The sequence below is a fragment of the Cinclus cinclus genome, chromosome Z (assembly GCF_963662255.1).
Source record: "Cinclus cinclus chromosome Z, bCinCin1.1, whole genome shotgun sequence".
NCBI lineage: Eukaryota > Metazoa > Chordata > Aves > Passeriformes > Cinclidae > Cinclus > Cinclus cinclus.
Window position 1 is genome coordinate 84,112,784 of NC_085084.1, and position 16,701 is coordinate 84,129,484.

The 16,701-nt window shown below is 47.8% G+C and overlaps 1 protein-coding gene and 2 non-coding genes across 3 annotated transcripts; all 3 read right to left on the minus strand.

Annotated features, from left to right (window-relative positions):
* Positions 1-251: 251 nt before the first annotated feature.
* On the minus strand, positions 252-4,471 carry RPL17 (ribosomal protein L17). The gene is made up of 7 exons (XM_062513337.1): positions 4,417-4,471; positions 4,031-4,083; positions 3,899-3,939; positions 2,530-2,664; positions 1,564-1,662; positions 808-999; positions 252-352 (listed from the first exon to the last, which is right to left on the minus strand). The coding sequence occupies exons 2-7, from the start codon at positions 4,068-4,070 to the stop codon at positions 305-307; spliced, it is 555 nt and encodes a 184-aa protein (XP_062369321.1). The 5' UTR covers positions 4,071-4,083; positions 4,417-4,471; the 3' UTR covers positions 252-304.
* Positions 694-762, minus strand: LOC134057067 (small nucleolar RNA SNORD58). The gene has a single exon (XR_009934193.1). It is a non-coding gene; the product is annotated as a small nucleolar RNA SNORD58 (small nucleolar RNA).
* LOC134057072 (small nucleolar RNA SNORD58) lies at positions 4,160-4,228 on the minus strand. Its single transcript, XR_009934197.1, has one exon. It is a non-coding gene; the product is annotated as a small nucleolar RNA SNORD58 (small nucleolar RNA).
* Positions 4,472-16,701: the final 12,230 nt, after the last annotated feature.

Here is a 16,701-nt window from a genome sequence, read left to right on the forward strand (position 1 = left end):
CACGCGGCCCGGCTTGAAGGTCCGATACTGGAAGGAATTGCTGGCTGTGAGGATGGGCAGGCCCTGGCACAGGGTGCCCAGAGCAGCTGGGGCTGCCCCTGGATCCCTGGCAGTGTCCCAGGCCAAGAGGTGGGACCGGATGCCGTTCAAAATCCCTTCCCAGCCAAATCACTCTGTGATTCCATAAAATCCACTGCTCCCTGTCCCACAACGTCCAGCCCCAGGTCAGAATTTATAACAGAACAACACAATCAGTCCAAACTTTAAAGTTTTATTTATGTACATCTGATGTGTCCACATAGATTTACTCCCGAGCCATTAGCTTTTGCTTCTTCAGCTTCTTCTGGGAGATCTGGGAAGCAAACACAGAAAGAAGAAAACTGTGAAATGGCACTTCCCAAAAAAGCCCGAAGTTGTATTTTAGAAGTGTTGAGAACTGTTAGGAATTCCTTCACACCATACACCCATCATACCTGCACATGAACAGGAATCCATATAAGTACTACATTACCTGCAGTCTCTAAATTCTAAGTATTTTATTGGACACACCTAGGGTTCACACACACACTGCATACGGGAATGCTGCAGCCACTTTGAGGGAGTAAAGAACTAACCCTTTATGCAATTAAAAAATGGTGCTCAGGATTCTGAAGTGCTTAAGACTCGTGTTGAAAATTAAAAAAAAAAAAAAGGGTTGCTCAGAAAGAGTTATTTTTTTTTCATGGGCATTCCAAAGGTGTCCTAAGATAGTCATCACAGCAACCCCTCTCTGACAGCATTACAGTAACAGCACAGGACACTTGGTACCTTTTTCTTCTGGGCGACTTCCTCCTCTGGCTTGGGCACGATCTGCTCCTTCTCCGTGAGGATCATCTCGATGTGGCACGGGGAGCTCATGTAGGGGTTGATCCTGCCATGTGCCCGGTACGTGCGCCGGCGCATCTTGGGAGCCTTGTTCACCTGGATGTGCTCGATGACCAGGGAGTCCACATCGAGACCCTGGCAAGGAACAAAATCTGTGACCCGTTTTTGTCTTTAAATAATTCACTTCTGCGGCACAAATGTGAGTAATTTCCCCAGATAACACTGCTGGTCAACGGAGTAGCCAATTTTGGTGGTGTCCTGGAGCTGAGGGGTTTCAGAGGATCTGCCAATGGAACTACTGAGTTTGGCAGTGTCATAGAGATGAGGACTCAGCAAAGCAAGTGACATTTAAAATCACAAATCATTTAAAATTATGATGATGGCTCACTGTCTATGGTTATTTAAAAATAGGTGGTCACCTATTACTCCAACGTCAACAAAGCTATCAAATTAAGCACTGTAACCAAGACAGCAACTGACCAAGAGTCTACAGATTTTAGGAGATCTGAACAGCCCTTTTTCTGTGTGAAAAACTGTTACTTCCATTTCAACTTGAAGAACACACAAAGCCTGTTTCAAACAGGGAGCAACATCACAGCCTCCATACAATTCAGTTTTGTGGACAATGCAGGTGTTAAATGGCTCCCCACGTCAGTGACACCCTGTGTGCACCACCACTCAGTGCTCAGGAACACCCACCTTGAGCTCAGCATTGCTCTCTGCATTCTTCAGCATGTGCAGCAAGAACTCTGCGCTCTTCTTGGGCCAGCGACCCTGTGTCCAGCCCCACTGCTTGGCCTGGAATGAGAGGACAATGGCAGTTCTGCCTTTGGCCTAGTCCAACTCAATTTAAGCTACCGATCATACTTTAACTTGACATTATCCCACAATGCTTTGGGTTGGAGGATATCCTAAAGCTCATCCAGTGCCATGGGCAGGGCCACTTTCCACTGACCCAGGCAGCTCAAAGCCCCAGTGGCCAGCTTGGCCTTGGACACTTCACAGTTCCAGGGGCAGTCACAGTTGCTCTGGGCACCCTGTGTCTCTGGCAGTGGAAGCCATTGCCCGTGTCCTGTCCCTGCATGCCTTGTCCCCAGTCCCTGTCCAGCTCTCCTGGAGCCCCTTCAGGCCCTGCCAGGGGCTCTGAGCTCTCCCTGGAGCCTTCTCTTGTGCAGCTGAGCACCCCCAGCTCTGCCAGGCTGGCTCCAGAGCAGAGGGGCTCCAGCCCTGGAGCATCTCCATGGACCTTCTCTAACAGGTCAATATCATTCTGGTGCTGAGGACCCGAATTTTACAGATAAGAACGGTTTACACTATAATAGGTTATGCTGTACACCAAACCAACCCAACAAGATTTAACCCGTGGAACTTGATGCTGCCAACTAGATGCAGACACTCCAAGCAGATGCATGTACCAGAATTAATAGCCACTCTTTTCTCCCTCTTGAGCAACCTGGTCTGGTGGAAGGTTTCCCTGCCCATGGCAGGGGACTGGAGTGAGATGAGCTCTGGAGTCCCTTCCAACCCAAACCACCCGTGATTCAGTGTTTTAATGCAAGTTTACCATCAGCAATGACAAGACTATGTCCACACCATCCCTGTATCACCTTCTTCTCTTAAGCACCCACAGCCAAAGGCTCCTTGTCAGGTTTCCCAGGAGCTCACCTGGGCACACCTGCCGACACCGCCGTTGTAGCGCCGGAAGGGGACACACTGCTTCTTCAGGGTGACATCCTTCAGGTACTTGGTGGCCTTGCGGATGTGCATGCCCTTGATGGCCTGCGCGGTCTCTCGGGTGTTCTGCCAACACATGGCCCAGAAAAAACCCTCTGAACAAATCCTTCCAAGAGACAGCATGAGCACAACCACTCCTCCGTCCTCCCCCGATACAATTATTTTGGCTAGAGGAAGCACTTACCAAAAAAGACCCGAGCTTAAGAATGAAAAATAATGAACCATTTTTTTCCTTTGTTACCCACTTTTCTAACTCTTGGTATGATGGCCAGTATCAAATCTGTGGCTCCAGCACACCTTATTTATTTATTTATTTAGTTAGTTTTGTTTTATCTGGTGGCAAAATCCAAGAAGGAAATTTGTAACTCATACTAAAATTTTAATTTCATTCCTTATATTTTTCACAGCACATCTTTGACCATTAATCTAAAAAAAAGCAGGATTGGGAGGGATAAATTCTTACTAAAATATCAAATACAGCACTTCACAAGAACTGACGAGGAAACACTGGGACAATTGTTAAAGATATTATTTTGTCTAAAGTAATTTTAAGAGAAAAAAGGCTCAGAAATAAAAAGGATAAAAGATCAGTCTTTTAAACACCATTTACCAACTGTGTAAGCCAGCTCTAACTATAATCACACCTGTTCTTAATAAAAAAGGAAACTAAAACGAAAACTTTGTATTACACAAAGCAGAAAATGATCCACTAAGTTCTGGTTTTGTGATAAGCAACACTTCTGAATTATTTTCTGCACCTAAGCCTTTTCCAGAGGAATTGTGGCCTTTGTGCCAAATACCACACAGCCAAAGAGTATGAAAACTTAAGAGAAATTTCACACCAAACACAAGCCCAGTGTCTGATAAATTCACTCCAACTATTTCGCTGCTGCATTTTTGTTATCTGAATTACACAAGGACAATTTTAGCATCCAGACTATTTTTTTTTTTTGGTGGATGGACACCATTACAGGCAGCTAACAGCAACCTTTAATGATTAAAGAGTATAGGACACTTCCTTAACGAAAGGGTTTAAATGGGATATTGGGAATTGCTGGCTGGGAGGGTGGGCAGGCCCTGGCACAGGGTGCCCAGAGCAGCTGGGGCTGTCCCTGGATCCCTGGCAGTGTCCAAGGACAGGCTGGACGGGAGCTCAATTCCTAACCACGGCAGAGGATGGAAGATTATCTTTACAATCCCTTTCAATCCAAGCCAATCTAGGCTTCTTTAAAAAAAAGAATAAAAACCAACAAACCAATCAAACCAGCAGATTAATTATCAATTCCTGCCAATTCCTTACCTTGAAGTGCACACGCAGGTTAGATCCCCGCGACTTGCATGCTGCAAGAGACAAAAGAGACCAAGTTCTAGAACCAAAACCTCACTGGCTTCCATGAAATCCCACACGAACATTCCTAAAGCAACAACTCACATTTCGTGGGGTTCTCCGGATCCAAGGAGTAGCGCACCATCTTGAGAGCTCAGCTGAAAAACACCAATTAAAACACATTAAACTTCCAACACTCGCACGCAGGACCTGGATGCTCCCTTTACCACCACAGCTGCTCAGGAATAACGCGTTCTTTTCACAGTTACATCCAAAGGTGTCCTAAGAAAGTCATCATCGCAGCCATGTATTTTCTCAGGCCTGTACCGCACCCGCACCAACCCTCCCACGCACCATCCCGGGGAATAGCGCAGGCGCGGAGCATGTCACAGCGATCCCGGTGTCCGGGATGCTGGTGCTGGCGGGGATGGGGAGGGATTGGGGTGGATGGCGGTGGATGGCGCGGGACCCGGCCGGCCATGGCTGCTCACCTCGGGGCGGCGGCCGCAGAGGAAGGGGAAGGGCGGGGCGCGCCCTCAGCTCGCGCGCGTCTCGCGAGAGCTCGGGCGGGGACGGCCCCGCGATAGCTCCGCCCTCAAGATGGTGGCGGGGTGTCGCCGTGAGGGGGGAGTGTACGCAGAGCAGCTGTCCCGCTCTCCGCGTCAATAAAGCCTGCTGTGGGGGAAAGATAGCGGTGTTCACGCTGTGGGGAAAGACGCCGCGGCGTTTGTTCTCAATTCGTGGTGCAGGTGCTTTTAGTGAGGAAATCAGCGTGCATCTGGCATAGCGCCACCAGCCGCTCAAGGGAGGGGATTGACCCGCGCCGCTCCGCGCTGGTGCGGACTCGGCTTGAACGTTGCGAGCAGTGCTGGTCAGTGCAATATAAGAAAGGTATTGAACTCTTAGCGCCAAAAGGGTGGCTACTACGGAAATGGTGAGGGCCTCGAGGGGAGGCTGTATGAGCGGCGGCTGAGGGTGCTTGGTCTGTTCATCTGGAGGAAGAGGAAAGTCATCCCACTTAAAACTTTGTCGTGAGGGAAGAGGAAGGTCAGGCGCTGATCTCTTCTCACTGACAGGACTCAGGGAACGGCTGCAGCTGTGCCAGGAAGGTTTAGGTTGGATTTTGGGGAAAGGCTCTTCCCTCACCCAGAGGGTGCCCAAGGAATGGGCACAGCCCCGGGACTGCCAGAGCTCCAGGAGAGTTTGGACACTGCTCCCAGGGATGCACAGGCTGGGATTGTTGAGCAGCTGGACTTGATGATCCTTATGGATGCTTTCCTGCTCAGGATATTCTGCGGTTCTGTGATTCAGTCAGGATCATTCAGGTTGGAAAATACTTTTGAGACTATCCAGTCCAAGCTGTGCCTGATCCCCAGCGTGTCACCAGCCCAGAACACTCAGTGCCACGTCCAGGCCTTCCTTGGACATCTCCAGGGATGGGGACTCCAACACCTCCCTGGGCAGCTCCGTCCAAGTCCTTTCCATGAGGAAATTTCTCCGGTGTTCAACCTGAACCCCCCTGGCATAACCTGAGGCCGTATCCTCTTGTCCAGTCCATTTTTCTCAGGGAGCAGAACCTGACCCCCCACAGAATTGTTAGGTTTGGAAAAAGCCTTTAAGATAGTTGCGTCTAACCCTCATCCCAGCAGCTACCACCGTGTTCACCATTAGATGGCAGCTCAGGATGGGGAGTAGAGCAGCACATTGCTCACAGAGGTGTCCAGGAGACCAGAACGAAGAGATTCAGTCAAATTCATGTTTATAAACCTCAACTGGTATTTATTGCACCGTTATAAAATAATCACAGACTGACTTATTAAAATAAAAGATTTTTCTTTCCCATTTGTGACTAGAACTGGTCGGAAAGCAGCTCAATAAAAGCAAAATATTTCCTGATAGTGATTCCCAGCAGCAACAGAAGTCTAATTGAGAAAAAAAAAGTGACAGAATGTGTGAAAAAAGGAAGAGGCATATTCCTGAGAGGGCAGTAATCTGGTGTATAGGCACCTCCCCAGCTTGAGAGTCTGGGTTAAACTCTGGATTTAGAAATAAGCAGAAGAACTTGCTGCCCATGTAGATGCTGTGAGCAGGAGGCTATTTCTGGATCTCTTCTTTAGGGCTAAAAAGTCCCAAAGCTCTGCAGCTAGGATTTCACCCAGAAGTGAAAAGGAAAATATTTGCACTATCACAAATATTTACAAGGGTAAATACTGTAAGAACTTTAGTTGTTACTGCAGCTCTCACTTGCCTGCCTTGAAATGTGCCTTTTTCTTTGGTTTTGTGGAAGCTCTCTACAAAGTCTCTAAGCAACTTTCAAGCATTGATCTCAAAGACTGAAACATGCCAAGGTGTGGGGAGTTAACTTCTTCTCTTTTATTGCAGAATTGCAGAATGGTTTGGAAGGACCCTTAAAGACCATCTCATCCTGCCTCATGCCATGGGCAGGGACACCTTCCAGGTTACTCCAAGCCCCATCCAACCTGGCCTTGGACACTGCCAGGGACAGCCACAGGTGTTCTGGGGAGCAGTATAGTGCACTAAGTTTCCAGGTACAATAAATTAAAACTGGCTAAAGCTAAGGTCCTCAAACACTTCCACAGCCTTACCCCACCCTACTGTGGAAATCCCCTCTCTGAACACACCTGAGTGCAACTTTTCTTCCTCCTTTCTGCCCTTCCTTCTGCACCTTCCTCAGTTTTCTGCTGGGGTACAAACTGAGTCTTTCCATGAGAAGCACCTTTACACACAGCTGCTTGTTAGCAGAGCACAAAAACAAGGAGATACGCAAGGAAAGCTGGAGGACATGTGTAAAAGATGGGGATTATCACCTGGGTTCATCAATTAAACCCAAAATAAATACCTTTTTGGTTTCCCTACAGGTGGAACTGTTTTGCTCAGCTGCTAAGGGTTTGCAGTGATGGAGGGGTAGCAGAGAATCACAAAATATCCTGGGCTGGAAAAGGCTCACCAGGGTCAGGGAGCCCAGCTGCTGGCCTTACACAGACACTCCAATGATCCCCCCCCTGTGCATCCCTGAGAGCTATGGTCCAAACACTCTGGGAGCTCTGGCAGCCTCTGGGCTGTGCCCATTCCCTGAGATATATGTTTTCAGTTCTGTTGAGAACTTGCCAAGAGCCCTCATGGGCAGGTTAGCATGTACCTGGTGCTGGAATAAGGGCTGAGGCAGCTGAGCTTGTGCCCTAGTTGGGATTTCACCACGTTATTCCCCCACTGCAGCATCTGCCTGGGATATTTGGGTTGTCTGAGCTGACTCCAAGAGAGCTTTTGGATCCTGAGCAGAAAATTCAGGCAGGTAAGTCTAAAACAGTATTCTTGAAAACTCCTGTGTCAGAAGCAGCTGCCTGCTATTTGTACTGTAATCTCAAATCCACACAACTTGATCTCAGACTCTGCTGCTGCCATTCCTCTTGCTACCCTGTCTGTGCTGCCCAATGCCTGTGCTGTGCACACACAGGGAGACATTGCTGTCCCAGCAAGTATGGAGAGTACACACCCAGCTGTGCTTGGACACAAGCAGAGCCTTCTTGCTCTGGGAGCTCCTGCTGAGAGCACCCTCCTGTGAAGGGTTGATCACAATGGCAGCAGAAGTTTCTGCCTTCTCCTCTGCTCTGGAGCCAGGCTGGGAGTGTTCACCTGCACAAGAGAATGCTCCAAAGCAGAGACATGTGAAGGAGCTTCAGGAGAGTTGGAGGGAGACGTGGGGCAAGGGCTGGAGGGACAGGACACAGGGAATAGCTTCCCCCACCCAATGGGTAGGGATAGATGGGAAAGAATTCTTGGCTGTGAGGGTAGTGAAGCCCTGGCACAGGGTGTCCACACAAGCTGTGGCTGCCCCAACCCTGGGAGTATCCAAGACCAGGCTGGACAGCACTTGGACCAGCCTGTGATAGGGGAAGGTGCCCCTGTCCATGGCAGGGGTGAAACTGGATGAGTTTTAAGTCAATTCTAACCCAAACTATTAATTGATCCCATGATTTATCCTCTGGCTGTGCTCCTGGGGCAGGATCAGGGCTGTACCCCTTATCCTGCCATGGAAAGCAGGTAGTGGGGAGTGTTCAGGTACAGGAGTGTTACCTCACATAAGTCCTTTTGTGTCTTTAGTTGTGAGTAAACAAGCAGCCTTATCAGTGCTACTGGGAGCCAAATGTGACAGTTAGCCAATGTCCCTGACAGTCATCATCCCTCCTGACCAGAGGGACAGGAGAGCCCCAAGACTGGCTGGAGTTCTGTTTTCACAGTCTGGGGTTATGTCATTGCGGCAGCTCTAAAACCACATGGAATTAATTTCCAGCCAGGGTACCTTCCTGCTCACCTTCCAGCCTGACACTCTGCTCAAGTACACACCTGGCTTGGGGTGGTGACTCCTGACGGAGGGGCTTCTAACAGCCACAGGAGGGGCTGTGCAAAGCCCCCTGTAACACACAGAAACACTGGGGCTGACTAACTAAGCTTAACTCCAGCTTGCTAAAACACACCTTGTATCTGCTTTTCTACAGGAGAGGGCCTGACCTGTTCTTTGCACAGGAATGGAAGCCAACTCCTCAAATATTTTTGTAGATATCTTGGCATTTCTCTTAGAGACCCAGCTTTTGGAGAGCAAGGGTTATGTGGGGATATTAAACTGTCATTCATGAAATTGCACACAAATGGTTCCTTGTCCTAATGTTTAAGCAGAAAATCTTGAAGACAAAGACATTTTAAATTGAAAACAGCTTGAGTACTGAAAGCTTTGAGGCTTTCCAACCATCAGCCAGTCGCCTTCACCTTCTTTCTGTGAAATCCTCTCTGCTGACCAGCCCTCCTCATCCCAGATGCATGGCTCCTCCAGAGGCACAGGTCACCCCCGCTGTTTGCTTTTTCCTCCCACAGTCAGCCAAACAGCAGCATTTGGACACATGGTAGGCAAGTTCTCCAGCTAAAGGGCTCTCTGCAAGCATCTTAAAATCTACTGACCCAAGCAGTGACTTACAGGAGCAAGATCATAGAATCAGAGAATGGTTTGGGTTGCAAGGGACTTGAAAGATCATCCAGACCCACCCCTGCCATGGCAGAGACACCTTCCACTCTCCCAGGATGCTCCCAGCCCCATCCAACCTGGCCTTGGACACTGCCAGGGATCCAGGGACAGCCCCAGCTGCTCTGGGCACCCTGTGCCAGGGCCTGCCCACCCTCCCAGCCAGCAATTCCCAATTCCCAATATCCTGTGCATCCCTGCTATCTGGCAGTGGGAAGCCATTGCCCATTGTCCTGTCACTCCATGGAAAAGGGGCAAATGCATCTTCAGAAGATGGACTGACCTTCATCAGAGATTTTCACTGCATCAGTAATTCTGTCTTGGTCGCTTGGAGGGCTCAATTATGTTATGTATCCCACCCTGTGATTTTCAAGAAGAGATGCTTCCATAGGGAGCTAGAAGATCCTTACTTAAGCAGATAAGTTATTTATATGCTTATATTTATGTGCATATATCTCTACATTCATATAAAACTCATGTTAAGTGTATCATCTAAAACATGAACAAACAAAAGGCTTTGGATTCCCTGTGAGTCCTCCTAAAACACAGGCAATTCTTTACAAGGAGAGAGTAGCTGCCCATCCTATTTAAACAATTTATGTCGTGTGTACAGTGTACCCAGAGCAGGGGTGAGGAAAGAGCTGGAGAGCTTAGCGTCAGGACATCCAAATATCTGTCCTTGTCATCACCGTTGCTGAAATGTGACGCAGCAGTCACAGCTGCTGGTGACCTGCCTGACAGGATAATAGTCAAAACAACAAAAAAAAACCCAACAAACCACAGCAATCGGTGATGTTGTCTTAATACTCAACATTTTTCGCATATTGTCCAGAGCTACGGGTTCATTCATCCCGTAAACACCCAGCTAGGAGGGAATCACTGGAAAAACAAACCTTGTGTGTGATTAAATAACCTTGTAGCTAAAGTTTGTGTTTATTCAGTGCAGTTTTTTGACAGCAAACCCATTTACGCAGGTTGTGGAGGTCTATGATTGCTTGCTCTTTGCTTTAATGGACAGGAATGGACAATCTGTGATGAGTGAATAAAGGCATCATGTAAATGCCTGATCACAAACACTTTCTAGGATAAATTACATCCTGGGTTTGCCCTAACCTGTCTAGCTCATAACCAAGAAGTACTGCTTTAAATGTGCTTTTGATTAATGAAACCTAAATTATCCCTGGAATCAGGGATATTGCCCACAATTTAGTCACAAATTAAACTATTGGGAATTCTGTTTAAAGAAAGGAGAATGGTTGAACCCTGAAGCAGGTGGGTCAGAGGCCAGCTCTGGCTGACTCTGCCTTGAGCTGCAGGGGGGTTGCTCTGGGAAGCTTCCTCTGGTCCTTTCCAGCCTCAGCTTCTCTTGGTCTGTGAATTCTGTCAGCATTTCTAGAGCTGAGTGTGCCCTGTACTGTGAAACAGAGCCTCAAACTCCCTTTGTTGCACTGCATCTCCTGAACAAAATGATTCCCTGATTCTATGACTCTGCTGGCTATTTTCGCAGCTGTCCCGCTCAAAAGCTCCCCTGGATCAGCTGATAAACCACAATGAAAACTCAACGTTTCTCTTCTGGGGACTTCTCTATCTCCTTGGTGGCTGACAAAGCATGCAGGGACCTGGAACAGGAGCGTCCTTACACACAGGACCTGGCTTTGCAGAGTTCTGCTCAGAGCTGGGAGATGAGCTTGAATGATGCCTATTAACACAACCTGTGCCAAAGTTTTGGGCAGCAGACGATTTTCTGTTCATGGCACAGCAAGAAGCAGCAGCCTTGAACTTATAAACTTCATGTCCATAGCAATTTTTGCAGCATCTTCATTTTTCAGGTCAGTATGTGGCTTTTGTGGTAATTTCTGACTATTCTTATGGTTCGAGATTCTTCCTAAGCTTATGATCCTTCCAGTTCTGATGATTGGAGTGTGTTCCTCTCCACAAGACGCAAACAACTTTCATCCCAAATGTCACCTCTGATGTCATACCTCCCTCCCAGCTTACTCCATGGCTGTTTTCCCAGCTACTTCCTTCTTTGCTATTGCAACAACTTTGACAAGAGCCCCCTCTTTCAAAGTTTTCCCTATCTTTCCCTCTAGCTGCGCTGCCCTCCCCCTCTCCAGCCTCTCCTCTCTGCTCTGCCCAGTCTTTTCCAGCGTGCCTGGCCCAGTCACATGCGGTGTTTGGGAAGGTCATATGATGGGTAGGGACTGCCGGGCAAGGCTGTGGCAGGGGGCCCCTAGAGTTAGCCTCCAACCCCCCCACCCCTCGGGCATCCACTGCTGTGTGACTCACTCAGGTGCTGGACCTGCATCCTGCATAGGCACGGAGGGGCAGGCACAAGGAGAGTTCCCTCCAGGGAGCTGATTAGTGGGATGGGTCCTGCAGTCATATCCCAGACTGGGGACGTGTGCTGCTGCTCCCCTGTCCTACCTGCCTAGCAGGCCTCCGTTTAGAAGATGCCAGTCTTGTTCTGTGAAGAATATCAGGAATGGATTCCCTGAATGATTTAATCCCTGCCCTCTGGCAGTGGAAGCCATTGCCCGTGTCCTGTCCCTGCATGCCTTGTCCCCAGTCCCTGTCCAGCTCTCCTGGAGCCCCTTCAGGCCCTGCCAGGGGCTCTGAGCTCTCCCTGGAGCCTTCTCTTGTGCAGCTGAGCACCCCCAGCTCTGCCAGGCTGGCTCCAGAGCAGAGGGGCTCCAGCCCTGGAGCATCTCCGTGCCCTCCTCTGGACTGGCTCCAGCAGCTCCACGTCCTTGTGCTGTTGGAGCCCAGGGCTGGAGGCAGCTCTGCAGGTGGGCTCTCACCTGAGCACAGGGGCAGAGGGACAGAATGCTCCACCTTGTCCTGCCTGTGACACTGCTGGTGATGCAGCCCAGGGTATACCTGACCAGTACAGGGAAGCCCTTTTGTTTTTCCCCTGCCCTCACTGCTGTGTTTCTGCCTGTCTGACCTTGGGCTGGGAAGTCCTATGATGAATGTCAGCAGCATCTGTACATTACAGAGAGGAACATAAGTTGAAGGCACTAAGAAATGCCCCAAACTCTTCCTAATTAATTACAGAGCCTATGACTCTTCCTAATAAGCTCCACACACTCAATAAATGCAACAAATGGGAGAAGTTAGGCAATTAGGAATAAATGGCCAGAAGGTGAAACAGAGCCTGATGAGGACCAATATCCCATCATCCCATTCCAGACTCTGCAAACTGATGTGGAAGGCGTCTTTTTCATTGAGACATTGAGTAATAAGATTGGATTCAGGAATGGGTAGCTGATGAGTTGTCAAAGTAAAATGTGCAACCTGGTGAAAACCAAAATGAGTAGTACTGTTGACGTAAGTAAAGCCAGCTTCTGAGAAAAGCAGGAGACTCCCTGTATTTCCAAGGGTGACTTTAGGCTTCCCCCTATTTCAGGCAGATCACATCTCTACAGTCTTCATGGATTGGAGGATACAAATGGTTCAAAGGGGAGGGTAAAGGATGATCAGGGTGCTGGAGAACAAATGACACTGACCTTGATGATACACAGCCACATCTTGTGCGGCTTATTCCTGTCCTCAAGCTGTTTGTCACCCTTTTTCTTTACACAAAAGCTAGTGTGTAAAGTCAATGTTTGTGGTTTAAAATACAATTCTTCTTCAGTGTGTGAATCACAGTGAAATACTGCTACAGGGTCTCCTAAACACTGGCTGAATCAGCAGTCAGGACCAGAAATAGTTGAAGAACGTGTGTGAGCTGACACAACAATGACCCAGGAAGAAACAATTACCCAAGATTTGCCAACCATAAAGCTTGGGTACAAATTAACAATAATGTTGAGAACTAACGTATGTTTTTACAGGGCTTTGCTAAAGTAAGTAACAAATTAATTTGCTTTAATAAAAAAACTTACTTTCTTTCCAGTAGATACTGGAAGTGGAGAGATGCACTCAGAGTTTCATGGGTTTGGTGTCCATCCAGATTTACAGGATCAGTTTTGAAACCCTGAGGCAGATTTAAAGAGGAGTTAGGAGTGCTGAAAATTAATAATAGAATAATAGAATGAGTTTGAGTGTAAGTTAAAGATCCATCTGTTTCCAAAGCCCCTGCCATGTACAGGGACACCTTCCACTAGATGAGGTTGCTCCAAGCCCTTTCCAACCTGCCTCCAGACAACTGGTTTGGACATTAGTCTGGAGAGTTTTAAGAAAAGAAGGAGATGTCAGCTTACTCATTATTCTGCCAAAATGCCAAACTCCAAGATTTTTTACCTGCTAACTACCAGAAATAATCCCAAAGCCAGAGCTCTGCCCAGACCCCTCTCAGTGGGCGGGAGAGCCACTGCCTGCTCTGCCAGTTCTTACAGTCTCTGCTGGTGCTGCAGCCCAGCTCGGTGTTGGTTACACCTCACTGGGTGCTGCCATAACCACTCCACTCTTGGGCCAAACATTCCTGCAGATTTGAAGAAAAAGCATTTGGATAAGGATGTGTACTCTGAAGCAGTCCCTAAAGCAAAAAGCTGCCCTACCACCCCCTCTCTAGACTCTCTAGCAGTCCCAAGCTCTGCTTATTTTAGTACTTTTTCTTTGCTGGATGCTGGAGACTTAAAGCAGAAGCTCTGTTGAGGCCTCACTATATACTAACTGAAGGATCAAGTAATCACAAACTTCTGAGATGTTTCTCCAGTCCTACCAAAACAGGACCTCAGAAAGGAGCAGAAGAGAATATCCCTCTGGCCACCCACAACACTTCTGCACTGCCAACAGACTTGGCTCCAAGTCCACGTTCAAGCCCAGACATGCCCAGCATTCATCCAGCTTGGATGGAAAACTGTGAATTTTGCATAAAAGCTTAAGAAGAGAGAAAATACATGTCATTCCTCAGTGCAGACCTAAAGGCATCCTTGTCTGCCGAGTGGATGGAGCAGGCCCACCACACACCACTGGGCCTTCTGTCTGACACAAAGCAGCCGAACAGCCTGGATCCGTCTCGCGGACCATGAGACATGCTGGGAATGACAAGCTGAATTCCACTTGTCCACTTAGGCACAGCAAACAGGCATCAGGACACACAGAGCTCTCTCTGGCTTCCAGCCTGAGTTCCTGCATGGACCTGCCGGGACTAAAGGAGGGCAAGATCACTCGAGGGTCTCGCAGCAGCCCAGGGACTCATGCAAGACATGGGAAAGGGTGAAAAGAGATAAAAACCATCATAAAAATCATTCCTATTGCTCATATATGTTCAGAAAAATGGCAGAAATTTGAAGAAGGAAGAAGAATTTTGTCTGTGCTGAAGGGTGGTCCAGAGGCAGGACCAGGGTCCTGCCATGGGGAAGGGGCAGCCAGCAGGGATCAAAGCCTCGTGGAAACCTCCCAGTGGATGGCGATGGCTGGAGACAGGTACAAACTGTAACCCTGTGTGACAACGTTCACAAGAATTAGCATTTCTCAGGAATGTGGGGATTTATTCTTCAAGGCTCACCGTATCCGTGAGCACTACAGCCCAAATACTGCACCAACAGAGCATGTGTTTGATAAGAACCCAGGAACAGATGCCAGCGGATTTAATGTGGGACAGGAGGCCCATTGCAGGTTTGCAGACTGCTGGCAGGGTCAGCTGTAAATATTCCCTCACAATCAAAGGCATTCATCTAAGGATTACATGCTGGGGGCTTTGTGGTAAAGTAAATTTGCAACTAACAGGACCATTAATAGTCAGACAGTTTAGTGGGCTCACTGGCTGCCATTTATTTTCCCCCCAGTCATTTTTACTACATCTAAATACCATGGGGATGTGGGACTTGAATGAGGTGGCTTAAGAAATCAGCTTAGAAGGAGTGGGAGAAGGGGTTACCTCCGACAAAGAGAGCTCAATGGGAATCGAACGGGATATCAATAATGGGTAAGGCCACTGAAGCATGTGAGCTGATTTCATAACCTGGTGGAGATTAGCCTCTTCTGTAAGCAAACAAACCTACACAGGGGTATGAAGTATTGGTCCTATAAAGTGTGTTCATAGATGGGATGCATTTGAAAGGCTAAGGAGTGGAGGCAAAACTATACAGGGTAAGAATTGGATGTGAAACAAAGATACCACGACCTGTTTTCACCTTGGTTTGACACTCTCAGAACAAAAACATCCAGAGCAGAAACTGTGCTGCAGAAATAATTTGTGGCCCCTCTGAAACAAACACAAAGCATAAAATAATTGTGGTGTGATGGGATGATGACAAACCAAGAGTTCCAGGAGTGAGCAGGCACAGGGTGATACAAGGATTAACCTGGGGTGATATTTCACTGGAAAGCTGCCTCTGCAGAATCTCAGACCTCTAGACCTCTCAGACCTATCTGATGTGGGGGTCCTTCCCAGGCTTTTGCCCCAGCTTAGCACACCCTGAGGGTGCTGGCATCGGAGCAGCCCTTCCCTTTGTCAGCTTGTTCGCTGTCGTCTCAGAAACAAATTAGTCAGAAGGAGCCATGTGGGAAGCTAGCATCAATTCCATTGGATTATACTGCCTATGTTTTGTAATTGAAAATAATAACTGTTTTATAACAAAAAAAAAAAAAAAAGAGAGAACGATCGATCCCTTTCTCTCCCCTCCTACCCTGTAAATCCTACTCCCTCTTTCAGTGGAGAAAGGAAGAACCAGGCAGGAAGAATGGAGAGTGGGCAAAACACTCTCAGGTTTCTAAATGTACTCCCTGACACTGGATATCTGACCTAAAGCCATGACATCACTCTTTAGCTTGTTCAAATGAGAAGTTCTTAATAGGAGCTTCTTTAACTCTGATTGGTATGCCACTGTTTTCACTAACCACTTCACAAGCCCAGGTGTCAAATTTTCCCTGACAGGAGTGGCCGAGTGCTCCACTTGTGCCTTCCCAGAGATGTGAACACAACAGGATGCAATCTTAAGAATACTGTACAAATCCCTCCTGCAGCCACTCCTATCAGCAGTGGTACCCTGTCCTGGGCTGCAAAACTCTCTCTCTGCTGCTCTTTCCACAGCAGGTCATCCATAGGAGGATGAGGGATGCAGCGTTGGCAGTGCTGTTCATGTAAAAGGCTGTGTTAGTTTTCCTTGTTACCTCCAGAACCGTTCACAGTAAAATTACTCTACCTCTGCAGGTTTTTAAAAAGGTGGTGTGATGATGAAGGGCTTTCCCTTCTCCTTTAATGCTCAGCTCTTTGGGTGTGGCCATTTCTGCAAGGAAAGCAGGTGTCTACATGGTAATTTTAAAAACAGGAAATAAGAGGCATTAATGACTTTTAAGTCTTCTGACTTCAGTCTTCTTGAATTCCTTTCTGTTAGGGATGCTGAGCAGAAGACACTGACCATAGCCCCAGTTTGAGATGCTCTTCTTGTATAGAAACAGCATTGAAAGCGTCTCCTTGATGGATGCACAAGTGTGGAAACCTCTCAAATTAGGTGCTTCTGCTGCTGTAAAACCTGCCTAGTCCTTCCCTGAGACCACCAGCAGACTTCAGACCCTTGAATATTTGAGCATCTTAATTTACATATCATACTGATTTTAGTGTTTTGCTACTAGAAGAAGCTCAACTCTTCTCATATACCTTCTACCTCCACATTTCATGACTCTGCTCTGACTCACCATATCTGCTACTGAAGAAGAAACAAGACGCAGCCACCCAGCACCAACCTGCAAAGAGCTTGTGACTACAGCTGAGTGGAACATTTTTCTATTTCCTGTACAAATACCCATTATTTCAAAAACATTCCTCTTCTTCTTTTGGACTGAATTGAGA